Genomic DNA, 21,887 nt, shown 5'->3' with positions numbered 1-21,887 from the left:
TGGATGTAAAGAAAAGCCAAATGAAAATCTCAATAAATTTAATGCAAACAATAATAACAAGAACACATCAAAAAACACCACTTACAACAGCAAAACAGTAATTCTTGAACAACAAAGGGATTTCATCGTCCGTTATAAAATTCCTATCGGGCCGCACGCTTGCGAAATTATTGTATTTAGGATCAGATATTGTATTGTAATCGGCGCATTCTTTAACTCTGGATAGGTCTCGACGTAGTTCATCGATGGTGTAAGAGGTGATGATGAATGGCACCTTCTGCTTGAGGATACAGCTGATGGTGGATGGCCAGGGATCCTTGCCGTTGTAAACTGAAGACCTTTGGATTGAGGGGTTGAAAGCGCACACTGGAAAGGTAAATGAATGATTGAATGATTTGAATGAAAAATTGTATGTGCTTGGTAAATTAAAACGTTTTGATAAGCCGTGTGGTTCCCGGCACCAGTGCAAAAAAGAATAGGGCCACTCCATCGCTTTCCCATGGATGTCGTAAAAGACGACTAAGGGCTTATAATCTTGGGATTCCTCTTTTAGGCGATGGGCTAGCAACCTGTCACTATTTGAATCTCAACTCTGTCGTTTATCCAAACATCTGAACGTGGCCTTTCGGTCTTGTGATGACTGTTGGCTCTGTCTACCCCGCAAGGAATATAGACGTGATCATATGTCATGTCATATCATGTCACCTCTATTTTTTATCAGTAAATAATACACTATATTAATCTCAATTCTATCATTAAGTGCCGTGTGGTTCCTGGCACCAATACAAAAAAGAATAGGACCACTCCATCTCTTTCCCATGGATGTCGTAAAAGGCGACTAAGGGATAGGCTTACAAACTTGCAAATTCTTTTTGTATATGTATGTATGTATGTAATAATACACACTCGTAACGATCTGAGCATGAACCAAAAATTTATCAGAGTATGTAATGTGAAACGTTGTATTTGACACCATTGGCCTGATGCCAGAATCCTGGATGGATTCCTTGTGTTTAACGTTAATATTTAACGTCTTTTTGCGACAGAAATATTATACATACGTTTATAGTCACGTCTTTATTCGTCGCGGGGTAAACAAAGCCAACAGTCTCGAAAAGAGTGAATAGCCAAGTTCTGTATCGAAAAAAATGTATGGCTTTATGATGGAATCGAGATTCAAATAGTGACAGGTTGCTAGCCCATCGCCTAAAAGAAGAATCCCAAGTTTTTAAGCCTATCTCTTAGTCGCCTTTTACGGCATCCACGAAAAAGATATGAAGCGGTCCTATTCTTCTATATGCTTTACATACATACATACATATAATCACGTCTATATCCCTTGCGGGGTAGACAGCCAACAGTCTTGAAAAGACTGATAGGCCACGTTCAGCTATTTGGCTTTTAGATAGAATTGAGATTCAAATAGTGACAGGTTGCTAGCCCAGCGCCTTCAAGAGAAATCCCAAGTTTTTAAGCCTATCTCTTAGTCGCCTTTCACGGCATCCATAGGGAAGATATGAAGTGGTCCTATTCTTTTTTATATGCGTTACGTGATAAATAAAGAAACGTTTACCAATATCAGGCGTAATGAATTCATCACTTCTGTAGTAATCGCTGTAAGTCTTTCTGTCTTGGAAGCTGAACAGCAAGCGACGTTTATCTTGACGACATTGCTCGCAGAGTCTACGAAAGAAAATTGAGAAATTTTCATATAGATTTGCAATTTATATCGATGGCCATGATGTTCCAGTTGAAACAAAAATTAAACTGAAATCTGACAAATGCAAGGAGGTTGTTGAAGCATTAGGAAAACCTAGAAAGATAAATGATTAAACGCTAATCCTACTACGAGATTATAAATGCGAAAGTTTGTGAGTGTGTCAGGATGTCAGTATGGATGTTTGTTACTCTTTCACGCAAAAACTACTGAACCGATTACGATGAAATTTGGTATGTAGGTAGCTGTAGACCCAGAATAACACATAGGCTACTTTTTATCCCGGAGTTTCCGCGGGAGTGATTGTTACGTTATGATAGGGTTTTAAAGCGGACGAAGTAGCGGGCGGCCTCAAGTCAAATATATTTTTTAAATCTATCTTTATTTTATTTCCTAATGATGATGACAAGTTGAGTATCTAATTTTTTTACGTATCTTTACTTATCTTGGTTAATAAGTAAAAATACGTAAAAAAATTAATGTACACAGAAATAGTTGTTTCTGTCATTGTTTATCCTACTACTATTATAATCCTACTACTATTATAAAGGCGAAAGTTTGTATGGATGTATGGATGTTTGTTACTCTTTCACGCAAAAACAACTGAACCGATTACCATGAAATTTGGTATGTAGGTAGCTAAAGACCCAGAATAACACATAGGCTACTTTTTATCCCAGAGTTCCCGCGGGATTGATAGGGTTTCCATGCAGACGAAGTCGCGGGCGGCCTCTAGTAATCAATAGCAGAGTTCACTTCGGTGTTAATGCAAAACTTCGAAAATTTATTATTGCGTGCGTTTTCAAAATCGAACTTACTTGATCGTCCCAAGCAGATTCATTGGTAAGTTAGACGGGTTCAAGTCTGGAGCTATCAAAGCGACTTTCAAATTTGCGAGGTCTGGACTTACAGACAAACACATATAACACCTCTCATTGATTCAGAACATTTCCTTGGTAAAACAACAGTGACGAATAAGTAGGAAATTAAAAAATACTTACATACATATCATCACGTCTATATCCCTTACGGGGTAGACAGAGCCAACAGTCTTGAAAAGACTGAAAGGCCACGTTCAGCTATTTGGCTTAATGATAGAATTGAGATTCAAATAGTGACAGGTTGCTAGCCTGTCGCCTAAAAAAGAATCCCAAGTTTGTAAGCCTATCCCTTAGTCGCCTTTTACGACATCCATGGGAAAGAGATGGAGTGGTCCTAAATTTAAAAATGTAATTTAAAAATAGAATAGAATAGAATAGATTTATTTTCAAAATTGGATACAAGGTATCACTTATTGACGTCACATCACTTAAATCTAATTATAACTACTACCGCTTCCAAAGCGCTTGTTGTATCAACAAGTCCAACTTACTTGATCTTCCCGAGCAGATCCAACGGCAAGTTGGACGGGTTTAAATCTGGAGCTATCAGAGCGACTCTCAACTCTATGATGTCTGGACGAAGGTGCAAGAAGAAGATCTCCCATTTGTTGAGGGCGTCAGCTTCGAATTGCAACTCTGCGCCCACCACGTGGATGGTGAAGGAGGTTTTCTGGCGAAAATATTACGAATTTCAACACTTTGTACCTCTATCCGTTCCGGTGCCGTGTGGTTCCCGGCACCAATACAAAAAAGAATAGGACCACTCCATCTTTTTCCCATAGATGTCGTAAAAGGCGACTAAGGGATAGGCTTAGAAACATGAGATTATTTTTTAGGCGATGGGCTAGCAATCTCAATTATATCATCAAGCCAAGTAGCTTTACGTGGCCATTCAGTCTTTTCAAGACTGTTGGCTCTGTCTACCCCACAAGGGATATAGACGTGACCATAAATATATATAAATAAATAAAAAATTTACCACTATCAAAAGGTTCTCTAAATTTGCATGTTTGAAAAATATTGTCGTACCTATATTGATTAAGAAAAATAGAATACAAGGTTTCACGTGTCTAGTGAAAAGATGTAGCCGCTTTTCCCTCCGAAAAAGAGGCGTATCTTCTAAGTTCTTCTTTTCGTTAGTATAAACATCAAAATCCCAAGTTGTATTGGAAATAATGACTTATATTATCTTTATGACGTCCGAAACTTAAAAGCAAACACTACACTATAATGAGAACCTAAAATAAAAATAAAATAAAAAATAAATATATACGGGACAAATTGCACAGATTGAGTTAGCCTCGAAGTAAGTTCGAGACTTGTGTTACGAGATACTAACTCAACGATACTTTATTGTATAATAAATACTTATACATATATAATAGATAAACATTCAAGACCCAGGCCAATCAGAAGGAGTTCTTTTCTCATCATGCCCTGGCCGGGGTAAATATTAAGACCAGGTGTTACAGAAGACAAATACACAATTTACCTTGTAAGTCCCATTGGCGTAGATAGAGTTCATCTTGTTGGTATATAGCTGGTAGCTGTAGACGGCGGTTAAAGGAGCCGTGGCTAGTTGAGTCAGGGCTGCGTATTCTACGTCACTCATATCTGAAATAATTCCATACTAAGTCACTATAATTTGATTTCATCTGAAAGTCTGTAATTTTTCGCGGATTGTGGGATTTCAATTTAACTACTAATCCATCCATACATACATACATACATACATAAATAATGACGTCTATATCCCTTGCGTGGTAGACAGAGTCAACAGTCTAGTAAAGACTGATAGGCCACGTTCAGCTATTTGGCTTTAAGGTAGAATTGAGATTCAAATAGTGACAGGTTGCTAGCCCATCGCCTAAAAAAGAATTCCAAGTATGTAAGCCTATCCCTTAGTCGCCTTTCACGACATCCATGGGAAAGAGTTGGAGTGGTCCCATTCTTTTTTGTATTGGTGCCGGGAACCACGCGGCACTACTAACTAGTAATACACACACATATTCGTAAATACCGTACAAATAAAGAAACAGACGGTTGATAATTATTTGTGAGACCTAAGAATTTCTCTGTGGTTTGTTGGTAGAGCCAATGGATAAAGATGGGATAGCTCGCCAAATTTTAAGACCAGATCATAGAAATAGCAAAAAGGCAGATACAGTTTTACTAAAACGGCAAAATGAAACCAATAGTGTGACAGTTGGCCACGATTACGTCATAAATGCTTCATAACTTCCAAGTTTGCTATCACTCGCACATGCGTATAATGACGCCATTACGAAGCTTCACTTTTTTTCAAGCCACTTTCCATCCACCTTTTTAACTACGTCTATGGACCAGACATTCAAATTTTAATATTGTGACTTATATGTATCTTACCTATCTTCTCTTCATACATAGCAGCTAACACCTCATTTATCTTGTCGGGTATCTGGTACGGGCCAGACATGACCCTACTGGGTAGTTTGGGCTCCAACCTGCCCCTGGTCTGCTGGTAACACACCAGCTTCTGATACAAAGAGTATGACTTGCACCAATGCTGGTGAGATCTGGGTAGATGGTCTGGGTTTGTTGAGCAGTACGCTATCTGGAAAGTTACGATATTACTGAAACATGTATTTCCTAATAGAACCTTTTAAAAAAAATTAAGGCCGGATAAGAGTCGCTCTTTCTAATTTTCAATTTACGTACTTGTGGATCGAAATTAATTTCATTATCTATGAGATAAGATCATTTGCAGACTTGGACTCCCTCTTCAGAAAGACAACAAACAACAAGAAATAAACCAAGACGAATGCCAGGATTAAAAGATAACATTACACATTAACCTTACTTACCAAAGGCTGCTTTTTTTCAAATCTAGCTTCATTCTTTTCCCTAACACCTTTTATCAAAACAAAAAGACAAAATATGGCAAATTACCTGACCACATCCATTACAGTCTGCCAACTTGTTAATTCTCCACTCCCGACACTCCACATCCCCACACAGTCTGGGATACAACAGAGCTTCCTGTTCCCAGGGGACTAGTTTCCTCTTCAGGATTTTCTCGCAAGAAACGATCATCTGCATGCGGAGAAGGCGGTAGCTGTGGCCGGTGACAGAGGCTGCGTCCTCGTATATATGCTTTTGATCTGCAAAATTCATGATAATATCGAAGAGAATAACTTTTATTTTTGTTTGTGAAGAATATGTAAAAATACTACTGATTCTAACATCAGACTTTTTATTTTTTTCTATAAATAGTAAAAATATATAAATTAATATCTGAATAAAGAACTTAATGATTTACAAACTTAAATTATATTTCTAGAAATTAACACTGAAGATTAACTCCAGGCGATTGTAATTTAAAACAAGATTTGGACTTGGCTATGGCTTTTTCAGACGTTTATTAATTTCTTCCCAAATATTGTACAAAAAATTTAAGTTTAAAGAAACTTCCTTGGTGCCATTATAGATGCACCTGTTAAAAACTGAATTAGATTTACGACGCAAAGCACAACATGGAATAAGATCGTGAAATTAATGAGAATAAGTAATTTTATTGTAATTACGTTATTATTATGCCGAGTTTTAAGCGGATACAGAATTAAACATGGCTAAAGCATTACCTTTAAGATGAACAATAGTAGACACAGCAAAACAAAAAGCCTGGTGCTGCGGCCAGTCTTCGTCTTTATGTTTCTGATTGCAGTAAAACAGCAAATGACAAAAATTACAAGACACTCTCATTGGCTTCAGTTCTCTTTTACACACGTGACACACATTGGGAAGAAACACTTTTCTAAAGCTATACTTGTACACGAACTCTTCGTTTTCATTTAACGTAGAAATCGATTCATCGATAGATTTCTTCTTCATCAGCTTCTTTATATTATCCGTTTGAGATTCCTTCGACTGTTTACGCGAATCAATTTCAATAGCATCTTTTATTTTCACTTTAGCAAGTATTGTGTTCGGTGTTTTATTCTTTTCTTTTTTGTAGTCCATTTTATTCGATCGTACAGGAATGACGGGGTGGCCTAACAAGTTTTTTGGCGGCGTAACTGGGTTTTGTTTTTCATCTTTTGGTTCTGTCTTCTGTTCCTCTGATGGGGCGGTGATATTGATTTCGGGATTAACATGAGATCCGGAGGTTTCACTGGCAATAATTTCAAATGTTTGGTTTACATCATCCGCACTGGATGTCATAGCATCCTCAAAACTTTCAATTGGTTCAAACTCAGAATGTTGATTTGTTACTTCACTCTCTGATATGCCAGTTTTATTTTGGTTATCATTAGATGAATCAGACTGCTTTTTCGTATCGCTCTGGGAGCTGTCAGGCTTCTGCTCCTTCTTTTCCTCTTTTTTAGTATCTTGAGAACATTCTTTTGAACTTTGTGGCTCTGTAGAGCTTATACTTTCGCTAGCAGTAGATTGACCGGCTTCTTGTTTACCCTTCTTCTTTGATTTACCTTTGCCTTTATTGTCTTTTCTTGCGGGACATACAGGAGCAACATCACTGCTTTTTGCAGTATCAAGGGGTTTAATTTCTTCTGTGATTGGCTCTAGTACCTCTTTTGGAAGTGGAGGCGGCAATGGAATCACGGGCAAAGAAGGATTGCCTACATTTTCTGTTTTGAGTTTATCTTTTTTATTATGTTTTGGTGGAGGTGATGGGGCTGGCATTATAGCTTCCAATGGCTTTTTATGGATCATCAAAATAGGCGATTCTGTTGTTTGGCTTTCTTCGCCGATTATTTTAGATTCCAGCTCAGAAGTAGATTTATCAGCAGGACTAGATTGTGGTTCTTCATTTTTGTGTTTATTGTCGTATTGCCTTTCCAAGTTCTGTTCAGATTTTTCTATACTAGTCAGCTCGGCCAAAGATCTTTCAATTGACAATCTTAACTCTTCCATATCTTGATTAACTTCCATCATTTTGGACTTAATATCAGTTTTTTCTTCACTCGGCTTTACAACATTTGCTTCGACATCCACAACTCTAATGCCAGATGCTACTAGATCCGGGGATGTTAAAGAAATATTTTCCCCTTGAATAAACGGTGTGTCAGGAACAAAAACGGGTATGCCTAACTTGACATCACTTGGAGATACAACTTCTCGTATAATAGTATTATTATTATCATCGACACGCTGCTGACTGGCTGCACGGGGATATTGAATATCAGGCGTTATTTCCGGAATAGATCCTTCAGATTCATCCGCTTTGACACTGCTTATTTCAATATCTTCCATAAGCGGCATATCACAAAATACATCTGAACCTTCTTCGTTCTTGGTTTGCATGGGTGTTTCAAAAATTTCTACCGGAGGTATTGGCGGTTCCGTCTCTACTGTCGATTGTTTGTTTTTAACGTCTTGTGTTTTATTATCTGAAATTTCCAAATTTGATAAAGGCTTCGGAGACTTCTTTCTCTTTTTTCCAGATTTGACTTCTAAATTGGCAGTAGATGTTGCTGCATGAGGTTCAGTTTCTTTAGTAAATTTGGGCTCAATTTGTTTTTCTATGGGAGTTTCCAAAATCTTATGTTTAGGAGTTTCCATAATAGTTATTTTCTCTTGAGCTTCTTCGCTTGTGGGTGTTTCTAGTGTACCAAAATCTTTTTTTTCGGTTTTCTTACTATCTTTTGTAACATCATGTTGTTGTTTTGGAGGAGGTTTAGGTGACTTTTTCCTTTTCTTTTCACTAGGCGTCAAACTTATATTTTCGGATGACATTGTAGTGACATCTTCTGATTGGCTTACTTTTTCTGGAAGTAATAATGCTGAATCTTCTGTTTGTTTCGTTAAGTTATCATCATCGTAACCTTTTATTTTTTCAGTTGTTGACATTTCAGTAAGAGTAACATTTTCAGTTAACTCGCCTTCCTTCAGAGCTTGATTAGATTTTTCCTTGCGTTTTTTATCAACAGGTTTTGCAATTTTAGCTTTATGCTTAACATCTTCGGTTGCAGATTTGATATCCTCAGGAGCTTTAGATTCTGAGACTATTTTGCTGTCAACTAAACTTTCTTTGATAATATTTTCCGCCTCTTCCTTAGCACTATTATCAGTCTCAATTTTTGTTGCACTTTCTTCTTTGTGATGAACTTCTTCTTTTACATCAGGTTTGTTTTTATCCTTTTTCCCTTTCTTTTTATTTTTATTGCTTTTGCTTGCAGTCTCAATAGATGCAGAATCGACAACTTCTTCTTGTAAAAGAGATGTAGAATCAATAATAGTTTCAGTCTTAGTTTCAGCTTCACTTAATTTCTTTTCCTCTTCCACACCTAAGAGTTCTTGAAAAGCTGTAGTACAGGATATTTCTTCACCCTTATCGGATTTTTCGGAATCATGGCGCTTTTTCTTTTTATTCTTTTTCTTCGAAGTCTTACTTTCTTCTGCAGGTTTAGACGTTTCATCAGCGTGCATGACAACATTAAATTCACTTACATCTACAGGCAAGCTCTGTTTAGGTTCTTCAGATTTTACGACATCTTCCGTGACTTTGCTTGTTGGTTCCAAAAAGTCTTTTTTACCTTTCTTTTTAGATTTAGTAGAAATCGCCAAATCTGGCAAAACAACGGGCATTACAGAGGCACTTTCTTCTTTTGGTTCTTCAGTTTTACCTTTATCTTTACTTTCTTCAACAGGTCTAGCCAATTTCACCTCTTCTTCACATTTTTGTCCGGTATTATTATCTCCGGTAATATCTCCAAATTCATCACTTTCATCTTTATCATGTTTCTTCTTCTTACCTCTGTTTCTTTTCGGTTTTTTAGGTTCTTCCACACTTTTCACTTCTTCCGATGGCGTTACAACATCACTGACAATTTCAGGCACACGTTCTTCAAATTTCAATTCACTTTCAACATTTTCAATGACTGGTTCCTCAACTTTTTCAGGAGCTTGGGCAACCTCTTGTTTTTGAGGGGGATTAGGATTAGGGGGTTTGTTAGGTCGGTTTTTGCCTTTCCCCTTTTTCGTGTTCATATTTCGCTATCACATTTACCACGACAACTCGAAACCTACACGTCTATTCTGATCTAAATCCGGTTTACTTCTGGCCGAATTGTTCACCACTTTATTCTCGTCTTGTATGTACATGCGTTATATTTTAAATGTCATAAAATTCTTGCCGTTCAAACTTCTTAGCTATATTAACGTAACAAGGTTCAAATTGCGGTGGTTAACTGTTGCACTAATAGTTGTTTTTGCTCGTCGGTGCATAACTAGGAAGTGTTGCTTGCCAAAAGTGCATCGTCGTGGTTACAAGCTAAATATATGACTATTGGATATCATTCTCAGTCTGAATATTGATTTGTATGATCTGTCAGTCTCAAAAGTCGTCGAATGCCAAATGTGGTGATTTTAACAATACATTTGGCTCGTGGAACGAATACCGATAGATTTTACCCTTGACCGAGAATTGGGGTGTTATGAGTTAAAAGTTTTTATCTTTGATCTGTTTTTGTATTACATACATATGACCACGTCTTACTTCGTCGTCTACCTTACGGGAATGACAGAGCTAACTCTATTACTACAGAATTTGAAAATTCTACGCGTACGAAGTCTAGCGTGAGATTCAATAAAAAGCTATACAAAAGAGGTGCTACCTGCGACTGCGAAATGATTTCTGATTACCTATAAGTACAGAAAAAAATAATCAAATATACAAAGGGAGTGTGAATGGGACTGTTGGAGTGAGAAGACTTAGACGAACGTACCTCGTACAGACCTAAATCGTATTCGTTCTAGGAAAAGCTCAGGCTAAGAGTACCCGAAACCGTTGAACAGTTATAAATGTGGATGAAGCGAAAGAAAGGAATCGTGACAAGTGAAAAGTCTCTGCCTAGCTCTCCGGGGAAGAGGCGTAATTTATGTATGTGTATATAGGATCTAAAAATGCTTATAAGTTTCTATTGATATTGTTAGTTAATTTAACATCGTTACGTTAGTATCTCACATCACAAGTCTCGAACTGACTTGAAGCTGGCTCAGTCAAAGGCTGAAATAAAGTGAAATACATACATATAGTCACGTCTAAACCCCTTGCGGGGTATACGAATGAAGAAAAGTTTGAATGGCCACGTTCAGCTGTATGGCCTTACGATGAAATTGAGATTCAAATATTGACCGGTTGCTGGCACATCGCCTGCAAGAGGAATCCTAAGTGTATAAGCCTATCCCTAAGTCGCCTTTTACGACATCCTCGGATAAGAGTATGGAGGGTCCTATTCTACGAAAGAATACGGGAACCACACGGCACGATAGTGTCACAAAGTGACATGTTCATAAAAAAAGCTGTCCTTTTGTCTGTCTGTCTGCCCTACATAAATCTTTCATACTCCAATCGTAACGCGTGTCATATTTTTTTTATCTAATTTGACTTTACAAAACTTGATTCATACTTTTACAAATCTAATTTCAACTTTACCTCATTAGTACAAGATTGAAATTTCAATGATTTTTTTTAATAGTGGAGTGGCCCCGTTTAAAAATTTAATTGTAAAGGGTCGTTCCCTTTTGCAAGTCGAAAAACAAGTAATTTTTTTTTATATTTTTAAATAAAATCATAGCATTGTATCCAATATTTAGGTCATGTTGTTCTCATGTAAAATAGTCTTGTAAAGAATTACATTAGCCGATTATATTAGAGGGATTATTTTAATCTTTGCAAATAAATACGTGCCTACTGACAGAACTGAAAATCCGTGATTTTTGTTCAGGTCTTGAAATTAAAAATTAGGTACACAAAATTAGGAAAAAACATTAGAGTCTGTTTTCTCATATTAAAAGTGCCGTGTGGTTCCCGGGTAATGGGATTTTTCATTTTACGAGGGCGAAGCCGCGGGCACACTCTGATATTATAAAAGTCTTTGGTTTTAAGTTACATACATACATATAGTCACGTCAATATACCTTGCGGATTAGACAGAGCCAACAATCTTGCAATAGGTTTTAAGTTCTTAATAATCTTGCGGGGTAGACAATGCCAATAGACTTGAAACAGGTTTTAAGTTCTTAATAATAATTGAGTACCTACATACATTCTCAACTCATTATTGCCATTAGCCGAATGCATGTCCCAATTTTGCCCTAAGATATACATCTATCTCTTTCCCGCAAAACACAATAGACAGAGAGATAACAATGCTAATTTTAAAAGCGCAAATGCTAACGTGGCGATGTGGTTCGTTAGTATGGAGTGTGACTTTTATAAATTGATATTTTATTTTCATTTTGTAAAGATTTTTTTTTATATTTATTTATTTATTTTTATTTAAACGCTTTACAGTCCCTACATGATTTCCACTTCCGGTAATGTGCCCAGAAAGCTGACTACATTGGCAAATTTAATGGCCCGCCAATATTTCATGAAAAACTACCGACCCGCCCCGGCTTTGCACGGGTAGAAATTATAAATATAAACTTTCCTCTTAATCACTCTATCTATTAAAAAAATGCATCAATATACGTTGTGTAGTTTTAAAGATCTAGCATACATACATACAGATATCATATGTGCATTCGTACACGATTTGTATTTAAGAGATCTCTTTGTAAATTGACATCCGATGAAAATGCTGCAGTTTTTCCGCCGCTTCATCTACACATGCGCTTTGGAAGCGGTAGTAGTTATAATTAGATTTAAGTGATGTGACGTCAATAAGTGATACCTTGTTTCCAATTTTGAAAATAAATCTATTCTATTCTAAAGATCTAGCATACATATACATACATACATATGGTCACGTCTATATCCCCTGCGAGGTAGACAGAGCCAACAGTCTTGAAAAGACCGAATGGCCACGTTAAGCTATTTAGCTTAATGATGGAATTGAGATTCAAATAGTACAGGTTGCTAGCCCATCGCCTAAAAAAGAATCCCAAGTTTGTAAGCCTATCTTTTAGCCGCCTTTTACGACATCCATGGGAAAGAGATGGAAATATAACAGATATAATATGTGCATTCGTACACGATTAAGATTTAAGAGATCAATGTTCCGGTTCGAATCCCACCGCGGCCATTTACGAATGACTATTTTCGAAGATATTTACATTAGTTTGAATACTAACCGATGCTCTTACGGTGAAGGAAAACATCGTGAGAAAACCTGCACATTCAGGCAACTGGATTCTATACGCGTTAGGTTCTCCTATAAAGGTTGCGGAGGTCAGACGGATGGCTTCGTATAAACGGACTGAAACGGACGCCTTGGAAGCGGCAGTAAATTTAGTTTTAAGTAATTTATTTGACGTCAACCAATGTTGTGAAACCAAACGTTTTGACAATTATTAAGCGATATGAAGTATCCTATAATAATGAATAAAAAGTTTAAATTTCGAATTTTTCGAATTTTAAATACCTGACTCACCAAATCCAGCATCCAAGATCAAAGGCATACCCCGGGCTCCTCTCCAGAGTGGTGAGAATGCAACCGGGACTAAAGCCCGGAGGAAGAAAAAGACAAAAGTCGATCTCCATACTAACGCGCGGACTTCAGATCCGTACGCTGCACATGTCGTTGTGCGCGTGCGTCCCTTGGGTTACAAGCCACAGGGTAGTTACGCAGGTTCAGAGTAAACATTTAATTAACCATATTTAGAATGAAACATGCCGTGTGGTTCCCGGCACCAATACAAAAAAGAATAGGACCACTCCATCTCTTTCCCATGGATATCGTAAAAGCCGACTAAGGGGTAGGCTTATAAACTTGGGATTCTTCTTTTAGGCGATGGGCTAGCAAGCTGTCCCTATTTGAATCTCAATCCTATCTTAAAGCCAAATAGCTGAACGTGGCCTATCAGTCTTTACAAGACTGTAGGCTCTGTCTACCCCGCAAGGGATATAGACGTGATTGTATGTATGTATGTATGTAGAATGAAACATGTTACTTCTAAATAGCGACTGAGGGATTGACTGATAAATTCGGGATTCCTCTTGTAGACGATGGGCTAGCAGCCTGTAATTGAATCTCAATTAAGTATATACATCCACATTCTATTCTAAGTTTAATTAATATTGTGAAGTTGACGTCGTTGAAGAAAATGCTGCAGTGCAGTTTGTTACCGCTTCTTCTGCACTGACGCCTTGAAAGCGGCAGTAAACTTAGTTTTTAAGTAATTTATATGACGTCAACCAATGTTGTTAAACCATACGTTTTGACAATTATTAAGCGATATATAGTATCCTATAGTAATGAATAAAAATTTTGAATTTGAATTTTAATTTTACAGCTAAACGTGGCCTTTCATTCTTTTTAAGACTATTGGCTCTGTCTACCCCGCAAGGGATTAAGAAGAGAAAGAATTGTTGGGAATTCCCGCGTGAACGGAAGTAAACGTGATTCCTTAACACGCGTGCGAATGTATATTTCTATATTTGTAAATTGAGGTCCGGTGTAAGTGCTGCAGTGTAGTTTGTTCCGCCGCTTCTTCTACACATGCGCTTTGGAAGCTTTTGTAGATACAATTAGATTTAACTGATGTGACGTCAATTAGTGATACCTTGTATCCAATTTTGAAAATCTAATCCATTATATTCCATGCAGATCTGCGTCCCATTACTCTGTGCCATATTAAAATGGGCATAAGAAATATTTCATGTGTTGTTGAATTATTCCTACGAGTATTAAAAAACAAAAATGGGGTGCGTGCGCAATGCCCGCTAGTAAGGGCTTAGGTTCAAATCCCGGGCTGTTGTTATGGTCAGCTGGGTTTGAACTGGACTTGATGTGGGTTATGGGATTACACATATTATTTTTGTTCATTAACATTCACAATTATTGAAATTAATAGCCGTGTGGTTTCCGGCACCAACATAATAATATATATATATTCAAAATTCAAAATTTTTATTCATTATTTTAGGATACCTACTTCATATCGCTTAATAATTGTCAAAACGTTTGGTTTCACAACATTGGTTGACGTCAAATAAATTACTTAAAACTAAGTTTACTGCCGCTTCCAAGGCGTCAGTGCAGAAGAAGCGGTAACAAACTTCATATAAATTAATTTCATATAGGTTTATAGTATATATATGGAATAGTAAGTATTACACATTATTTATTATCACCCACACAAAGGTTCTCCGCTTAAACCAACTTTGTTAGATAATGCTATTAGCATTAAGTCCACCTATTGTACCAACTTTACAAATTGTTATTGTTACAATAAAGATTTCTTGTTTATTTTAAATAAATAAAAAAAGAAAAAGGCCACTCCATCTCTTTCCCATGTCGTAAAAGGCGACTAAGGGATAGGCTAATAAACTTGGGATTCTTCTTTTTGGCGATGGGCTAGCAACCTGTCACTATTTGAATCCCAATTCTATCTTAAAGCCAAATAGCTGAACGGGGCCTATCAGTCTTTTCAAGACTGTTGGCTCTATCTACCCCGCAAGGGATATAGACGTGATTATATGTAGGTATATAATAGTCCAGCTAAGTAGTATTATTTCATCTTAATAAGGTCAATCTCCAATTCTTAACGTGGGGCCCTAAGCTTCCGCATCGATTGGAGCCAGCTGATGTCGTTGACCTCGTCATAAAGAGGGGGTGGGGGGCCATGTCAGTTTGTCTATGTGTCCATTGTTACACGACTATTTTTAAACGACGTCATAAAAGGGTAGGTTCGTTCTCAGTGAGACAGATATTTTGTGTTTAGACGGTTCTTTTTTTATTTTAAACTTAGAAGACTCGTTTGAAACTTGCCCGTGTGGTTTTCGGCAGTTTGGAATAGAAATAATTCATATCTTTCCCATGCTTTTAAACTTGGGATTCCTCTTTTAGGCGATAGGCTAGCAACCTGTCGCTATTTGAATCTCAATTCTATTATGAAGTTATACAGTTAAACGTGAGCTTTCAGTATTTTCGAGACTATTAGCTCTGTCTACCCCGCAAGGGATATAAACGTGACTATATGTTTGAATGTATGTATGTATGTAAAACTTAGAAGCCTTCACATCATCTTCCGCCAGGCTAGGTATTACAACGCGCGACAGACGATATTGAATCGGAGGTTGTAAGTACTTATGTTCCAATCGGTGTAATTTTTGCTTGCGCGATTTAGACTCTTCGCTGCTATTGGCTGAGAGCGACACATTCCTCGTTATGATTGACAGATGGCGTGTGACGATAGATATGTCGCCACACCCTCAAAAACTTCCATAGAAGCATGTACCTAATTCATACGAGTATAATTTCCACGTAGCTATAACTAATAGCAAGAATCTGCTTTTCTTTAATCAAGGTAAACGTATTATCGTATATTCACACCTACCTTGCTTGTAATTGTTACACTCTTCTTACGATTTAAATTTTTTTTTTTAATTTAATTTCAATCTAATTTTCTAAAAAAAATCTAATATTTTTTTTTAATTTTAATTGCTTGTTATTTTAGTAAATGTAAAAAGTGTTAACTCAGATGTAAAATGGGTTCAGGTTTAACTCTTTTTTTTTTTAAGTTTCATCGTACCGTGGAAACAAACCCGCCCCTCAAGTGCGACTGTAAAAAGCACATCGAAAACTACCCCTTATAAAGCAATTGTCAAGCAAATCGTAATCTTATTCCTACCAAAATAAGATACAAAATAGATAAACAGCATTATAACCTTGATGCAAATAGGAATTTTCTACCCCCAAACGAAAATAAACTTTAGCTATCTTAAAATAGAGTTGGAACTGCTATCATTGAAAAACACGAATTGCCAATTTTTCCGCCTCGAAAATTACACAAGATAAGCTATTTTATTCCAGTGTGTTAAAGTACAGTTTTGTTTAAATATAAGTTCGCACGTTCCAAAGGGTATTTTAGTATGGATGTTATTTTGCTTGGGCCTAAAAAGGTTATTTTATTTTCGAACCAACTGACTCTTCGTACTCTATGGTTACGATTTTCACGTGGTTTTCAAATTGTATTGCCTTATTGTCGGATCCTGTGGCGTAGTGCCTCTGTCAAGTAGGTAGTCCCAGGTTCGATCCCTGGTTGTTGTCGTGATGGGAAATGATCTAGTTCCGTTCTTCTGCGATGTTTACGCCTTCATTGGTCATCTTGGTCTCAGTTCCTTACCTAGGTCTAGCAAGCCCAAAGTCTCCCTATTTATTTATTTACTACGACCACAATCCGGACTAAGTCAAGTTTTGACGAGTAGTGAGTCTAGTCTGCCCTTCGTAACATTTAAAGGGGAACCTAACCCATATCGGATGACGGTTGCACATTCATTTGCCTAAATATGTAAGCTTCCTCACGATATTTTTGAGGACTGTAAGCTCATCGGTTAGCAATATAACTAAATATATATATATATATACGGGACAAATTACACAGATTGAGTAAGTTCGAGACTTGTGTTACGAGATACTAACTCAACGATGCTATATTTTAAATTAAATACATATATAGATAAACATCCAAGACGCAGGCCAATCAGAAAAAGTTCTTTTCTCATCATGCCCTGGCCAGGATTCGAATCCGGGACTTCCGGTGCGCCACAGAGACCGTCAAACTAAATACCTATATAATTCAGAAAACAGTTTATGGTCGTGAAGATTTGAACCTATAAAGCTTGATTCACCTTTTTAGGCAAATACCACATTTTAGTTGTATCCACATTTCTATTCTAAGTTTGAATAGTTATGAAAATGCTGCACTTGAGTTTGTTACCGCTTCTTCTGCACTGACGCTTTGGAAGCGGCAGTAAACTTAGTTTTAAGTAATTTATTTGACGTCAACCAATGTTGTGAAACCAAATTATATGACAATTATTAAGTGATGTTGAAGTGTCCCATAATAATGAACAAAAGTATAGAATTTTTTATTTATTCGAACCTTATCCATTCGACAATTGCAACTCTTTACACCACACAGTCAGATATTTATTTCAAAAGTGGGTTTAGTACAAAAATATAATTATAACCATTATAACTAGTTCTACATTCATTCATGTTTTTTATTGTAGACAACGTGCATTCGTCCATGATTTAGAGTTAAGAGATCTATATTTGTATATTGACGTGATGTAACGTCAATAAGTGATAGCTTGTATCCAATTTTGAAAATAAATCTATTCTATTCTATTCTATAAACTAAACATATCCAGGTAGGCTCTCTAGTGACGTTATAATAGTAGCAATCGCTGTAAAATATACGTTTTGCGATACCGAAGAGCCGAGCAGTGGAATTTGCATTTAAATTGTTGCGCGTCCGCAGGGTTGGCGTTTAGGGGATGATAGTGTTAATTCTATATTTAAAAAAAATATATGTATACCATTATTATTTTTATTCTATAATATGTTAATGAGTCTTTTGAATTAATAGTAAAATTTTATTTGTACAAATATAAAAACGTTTTTTTTTATTTAATATTAAAAATTAATGAAAGCATATCTATCAATTATTCACAATTAGAAATTATTGAACTTTTTTATAAAAAATAAGTAAAAGGTTTGGAGTGGCATTTTAAATTATTTTTATGTAAATACCATAGTATCTATCGTTTAATAATTAATTTAAAAAAAGACTGCTTTTATTTGAGAAAATTTCTTAAAATTGGTCTATTAGAAGCCAAATGAATGAGTTATGAATGTGGATGAAACGAAGAAAGTATGCAGAGATAGTGGCAAGTGAAAAGAGGTAGGTAGTCTCTGCCTACCCCTTCGGGAAAGAGGCGTGATTTTATGTATGTATGTATGTAGAATCCAAATGGTGGTAAATTGAATATTTTCCATAATACCTACAGTAGCCAACCCTACCTGTGTAAAAGTTAGCTCACAATTTTACTTGCAAATCGAGCTGATCGAGTGCGAGCCAGCCACTCTCATTTACATCAATACGGCTCCCGTGCGAAATACGTTAATGGTTTCATAATATTATTTTTGTTATTATTAAATTATGAAATTAATAAATAAATATTATTAATTTATTTTTAGTTTTTTTTTTCTTTTTTTTAAGGAAATTAGCTTTATTATCAACGGTCTCAATTTATAGCCTAACTGTAAAAACTAAACTAATTGAAAAGAGTAATTTAAATTATAATTGAAGTTTATAAATTTAATTTTTTGTAAAAATTTTACTGTAAGTAATTTTCAAAACATATACCCATATTAAAAATAAACTTGAGTAAAGTTTAATTTTAATGAAAGCATTATACAATGTCGATTTATTAATATTTATATAAATATAGGCACATCAATGAAAAGAAGAAGCTGACTGACTGATGGACTGATGACATGTAAGTATAAAAGCACAGACGAGTCCAGATTAAAAAAAAATCTGCTGTAAATGCATATCTAGTAGATACCTAATTCTGACATGAACGATTCTATTCTGGAATCCGAAAAGCAGCATTCATATACAAAAGATTAAAAGAAAAAATTAGAAAAACATTTTCGCCGCCATCGTTGACCCAAAGATAGAACGAATGTGCGCGTTCAATGCTCTGTGCGGAAGGTGTCAGCCATTAACATAGACCTCCGCCGACCCAGTCCGGGAGGGGGGAGAACCCCCCACTTCTGGGGGAAGGGAGAAATGCGTTACGATTACGACGTCAGAGCGAGTACATGGATTATATAACTGTTTCTTTGAAACAAATACATATTGAAGTATTTGAATCGGAACGGTTAATAAAACCTATAAGAAAATAAACTAATATTTTTTTTTATAATCATAGATTTTGATTGGTTACTAAGAAGTTAAATAAGATAATCTTTAAATAATTTACGTCATATATTATAAAAATGTTAATTATTACTTTTTAAAGTTTATTTTTACTTTAAGTTTGGAAACCTTTTTTCAGAGTTACGTTTTTTTACACACATAAAACAAACGCAAATTATTCACTTGTGTTTTTTAGAAGAAAAGAAGAATTAAGCACAAATGCGTAAAGTTAGGATAAAGCTCTGCAACGCAAAATCTTTTTGTCTTCTTTAAATCACACAAAAGGATCCATACCGGAACAAATTGGTATTATTTGAAGCAAAAACTCTAACAAAGGGATAACTTATGACACGATTATTTGACATCACACTATAAAGCAACCCTTCCTATTACCAATACGGTACTTGTAGTACTACTACCAACGTAGCAGGTGTTTCGGAAATACAAAAAAAATCTCATTGTTACCTCTACGCCCTTTTAAATGGCATTTTTATTAAATAAAACTATTTTTATTTTGATCGGTCCATTCATAAAGTTGTCGGATGAGTTAAAAGAGGAAAAGGGTATTAAGTTTCATAATTAATTAAAAAATAATTTTAAGAAAATTTTTTATACGTTAATATCGTTAATTAAAAAAGGGTTTTTAGCCTATAGGTTGGATATTTTTGTTTTTTCTCTTTGAATAAAATAATAAATAAATATAATTTTTATATTTAACATTTTTTTATACAAATAAACTGTGAGCTTTCACATTTAACAATGTACGTCACGTTGGTGACGCGGCGTCACGTCACCTCACGTCATGGAATGAGCTGACTGTGACGTCACGCAACCTGAAACTTCGCCCTTTACATAATGTATCAGCAAAACCTCATTGAAAGTTGTAAATCGCGGAGTGCAGGAGCGGAACCTAGTTAGCTTCCCGGGCGAGATCGATGCCGGGCGGGGGTCTCTGGTTTTTTCGGACACTATACCACAGGGGGTGAACGAACCGCGTTATGTAAGCCGGTCGATACGCCGGAACATGCGCCCCGGGACCACCCCTCGGCTTCAATAACGTTCGCGCGCGCCACCGAAACGGTCGTGCCGGTTTTTATTTACCGCGTTTTTCGTTTCCCTTTCGTTCTTTCCGTTTATGATTTAAGCCGCCACCATGTCGAAAGGCGACGGTGAACAGCAGAATGGCTCGGGCGAGGAGTCCAAGACTAACCTCATCATCAACTACCTACCGCAGAGCATGACACAGGAGGAAATTCGGAGTCTCTTCTCGAGTATCGGCGAAGTCGAGTCCTGCAAACTGATTCGGAACAAAGGAGCCGCTTTCCCGGACGCGTTGAATCACGCTCTCCACGGCGGCGGTCAGAGCCTCGGCTACGCCTTCGTCAACTACCATCGTCCAGAGGATGCCGAGAAGGCTATTGCCACATTAAACGGACTCCGTCTACAGAACAAAACAATCAAGGTGTCCTACGCCCGACCGAGCAGCGAAGCCATCAAAGGGGCGAACCTATACGTTTCCGGACTGCCCAAGACAATGACGCAGACCGAACTCGAGCGGCTTTTCAGTCCGTACGGCAGAATTATCACGTCACGGATCCTGTGCGAGAACTCCGGAGGGCGTCCATTCACAGGAGGAGAGCAGGGGCTATCAAAAGGCGTGGGCTTCATCCGCTTCGATCAGCGGGTGGAGGCAGAGCGTGCTATACAAGAGTTAAACGGAACCGTGCCTAAGGGGGCGACGGAGCCGATCACTGTGAAGTTCGCGAATAACCCGAGCAACAACGGGAAAGCGCTGGCGCCGCTGGCGGCTTATCTACCGGCCGCGCTGCGGTTCCCGGCGCCGTTGGGAAGATTCAGTTCAGGCAAGTCTCTCTTAGCCATCAATAAAGGCTTGCAGCGCTACAGCCCGCTGGCCGGCGAGCTGCTCGGCGGCGTCTTACCCGGCGCCGTCGGCTCTGAGTGGTGCATCTTTGTTTACAACCTCGCTCCAGAGACCGAGGAAAACGTCCTCTGGCAGCTGTTCGGGCCGTTCGGCGCCGTCCAAAGCGTCAAAGTCATCAGGGACCTCCAAACCAACAAGTGTAAGGGCTACGGCTTCATCACTATGACCAATTACGACGAGGCAGTGGTCGCCATTCAGTCGCTCAACGGCTACACGCTCGGGAACAGAGTGCTGCAAGTCAGCTTCAAGACTAACAAGATCAAGACCATCTAAGGGGATCGTCCCGGAATCGGCCTAGCTGGACGCTAGGACGGCACAGCAGGCGCGCACCCATACATACACACACACATTGATACGCGGACGAGGCTCGGCCGCCAGGGCCGGCTGCAGGCCACACTGGATCTGACTGTCTGTCTTCCCGGCACATCGCTCGCGAGCATTGTGCGCTTGACGTGATTCCGCAAGCGCGCAACGCTCGCATTTTGTACATTTTGTAAACTAGCGACTGTTTTTGACTCGCTCATTGTACGCCAGCCTTTGTTCGACGCCGCCCGTCTATTTATATACTTAAGTATATAACCTAAAATTGGGTTAAGTGTTTGAGGAAATCAAAATGGCGGAATTCAACACCCTCGGGGTGGCAGCGCGCATGTCCGCGTAAGATGGCCGGCGTTGAATGGAGCGGCGG

At 37.6% G+C, this 21,887-nt stretch overlaps 2 protein-coding genes across 2 annotated transcripts; one reads left to right on the top strand and one right to left on the bottom strand.

The window, feature by feature from the left end:
* Positions 1-67: 67 nt before the first annotated feature.
* LOC106138217 (titin) lies at positions 68-9,607 on the bottom strand. The gene is made up of 7 exons (XM_013339312.2): positions 6,219-9,607; positions 5,527-5,738; positions 4,984-5,191; positions 4,091-4,212; positions 3,090-3,268; positions 1,574-1,683; positions 68-366 (listed from the first exon to the last, which is right to left on the bottom strand). Exons 1-7 carry the CDS (start codon positions 9,583-9,585, stop codon positions 68-70), a joined length of 4,497 nt encoding a protein of 1,498 aa, XP_013194766.1. The 5' UTR covers positions 9,586-9,607.
* Positions 9,608-20,410: 10,803 nt separating this feature from the next.
* LOC106138221 (ELAV-like protein 4) lies at positions 20,411-21,472 on the top strand. The gene has a single exon (XM_013339317.1). The coding sequence runs from the start codon at positions 20,411-20,413 to the stop codon at positions 21,470-21,472; it is 1,062 nt and encodes a 353-aa protein (XP_013194771.1).
* Positions 21,473-21,887: the final 415 nt, after the last annotated feature.

The sequence above is a fragment of the Amyelois transitella genome, chromosome 26 (genome assembly GCF_032362555.1).
Source record: "Amyelois transitella isolate CPQ chromosome 26, ilAmyTran1.1, whole genome shotgun sequence".
Taxonomy (NCBI): domain Eukaryota; kingdom Metazoa; phylum Arthropoda; class Insecta; order Lepidoptera; family Pyralidae; genus Amyelois; species Amyelois transitella.
The sequence above is the reverse complement of the archived record's forward strand: the minus strand, read 5'-3'. Positions and strand labels throughout refer to the sequence as shown.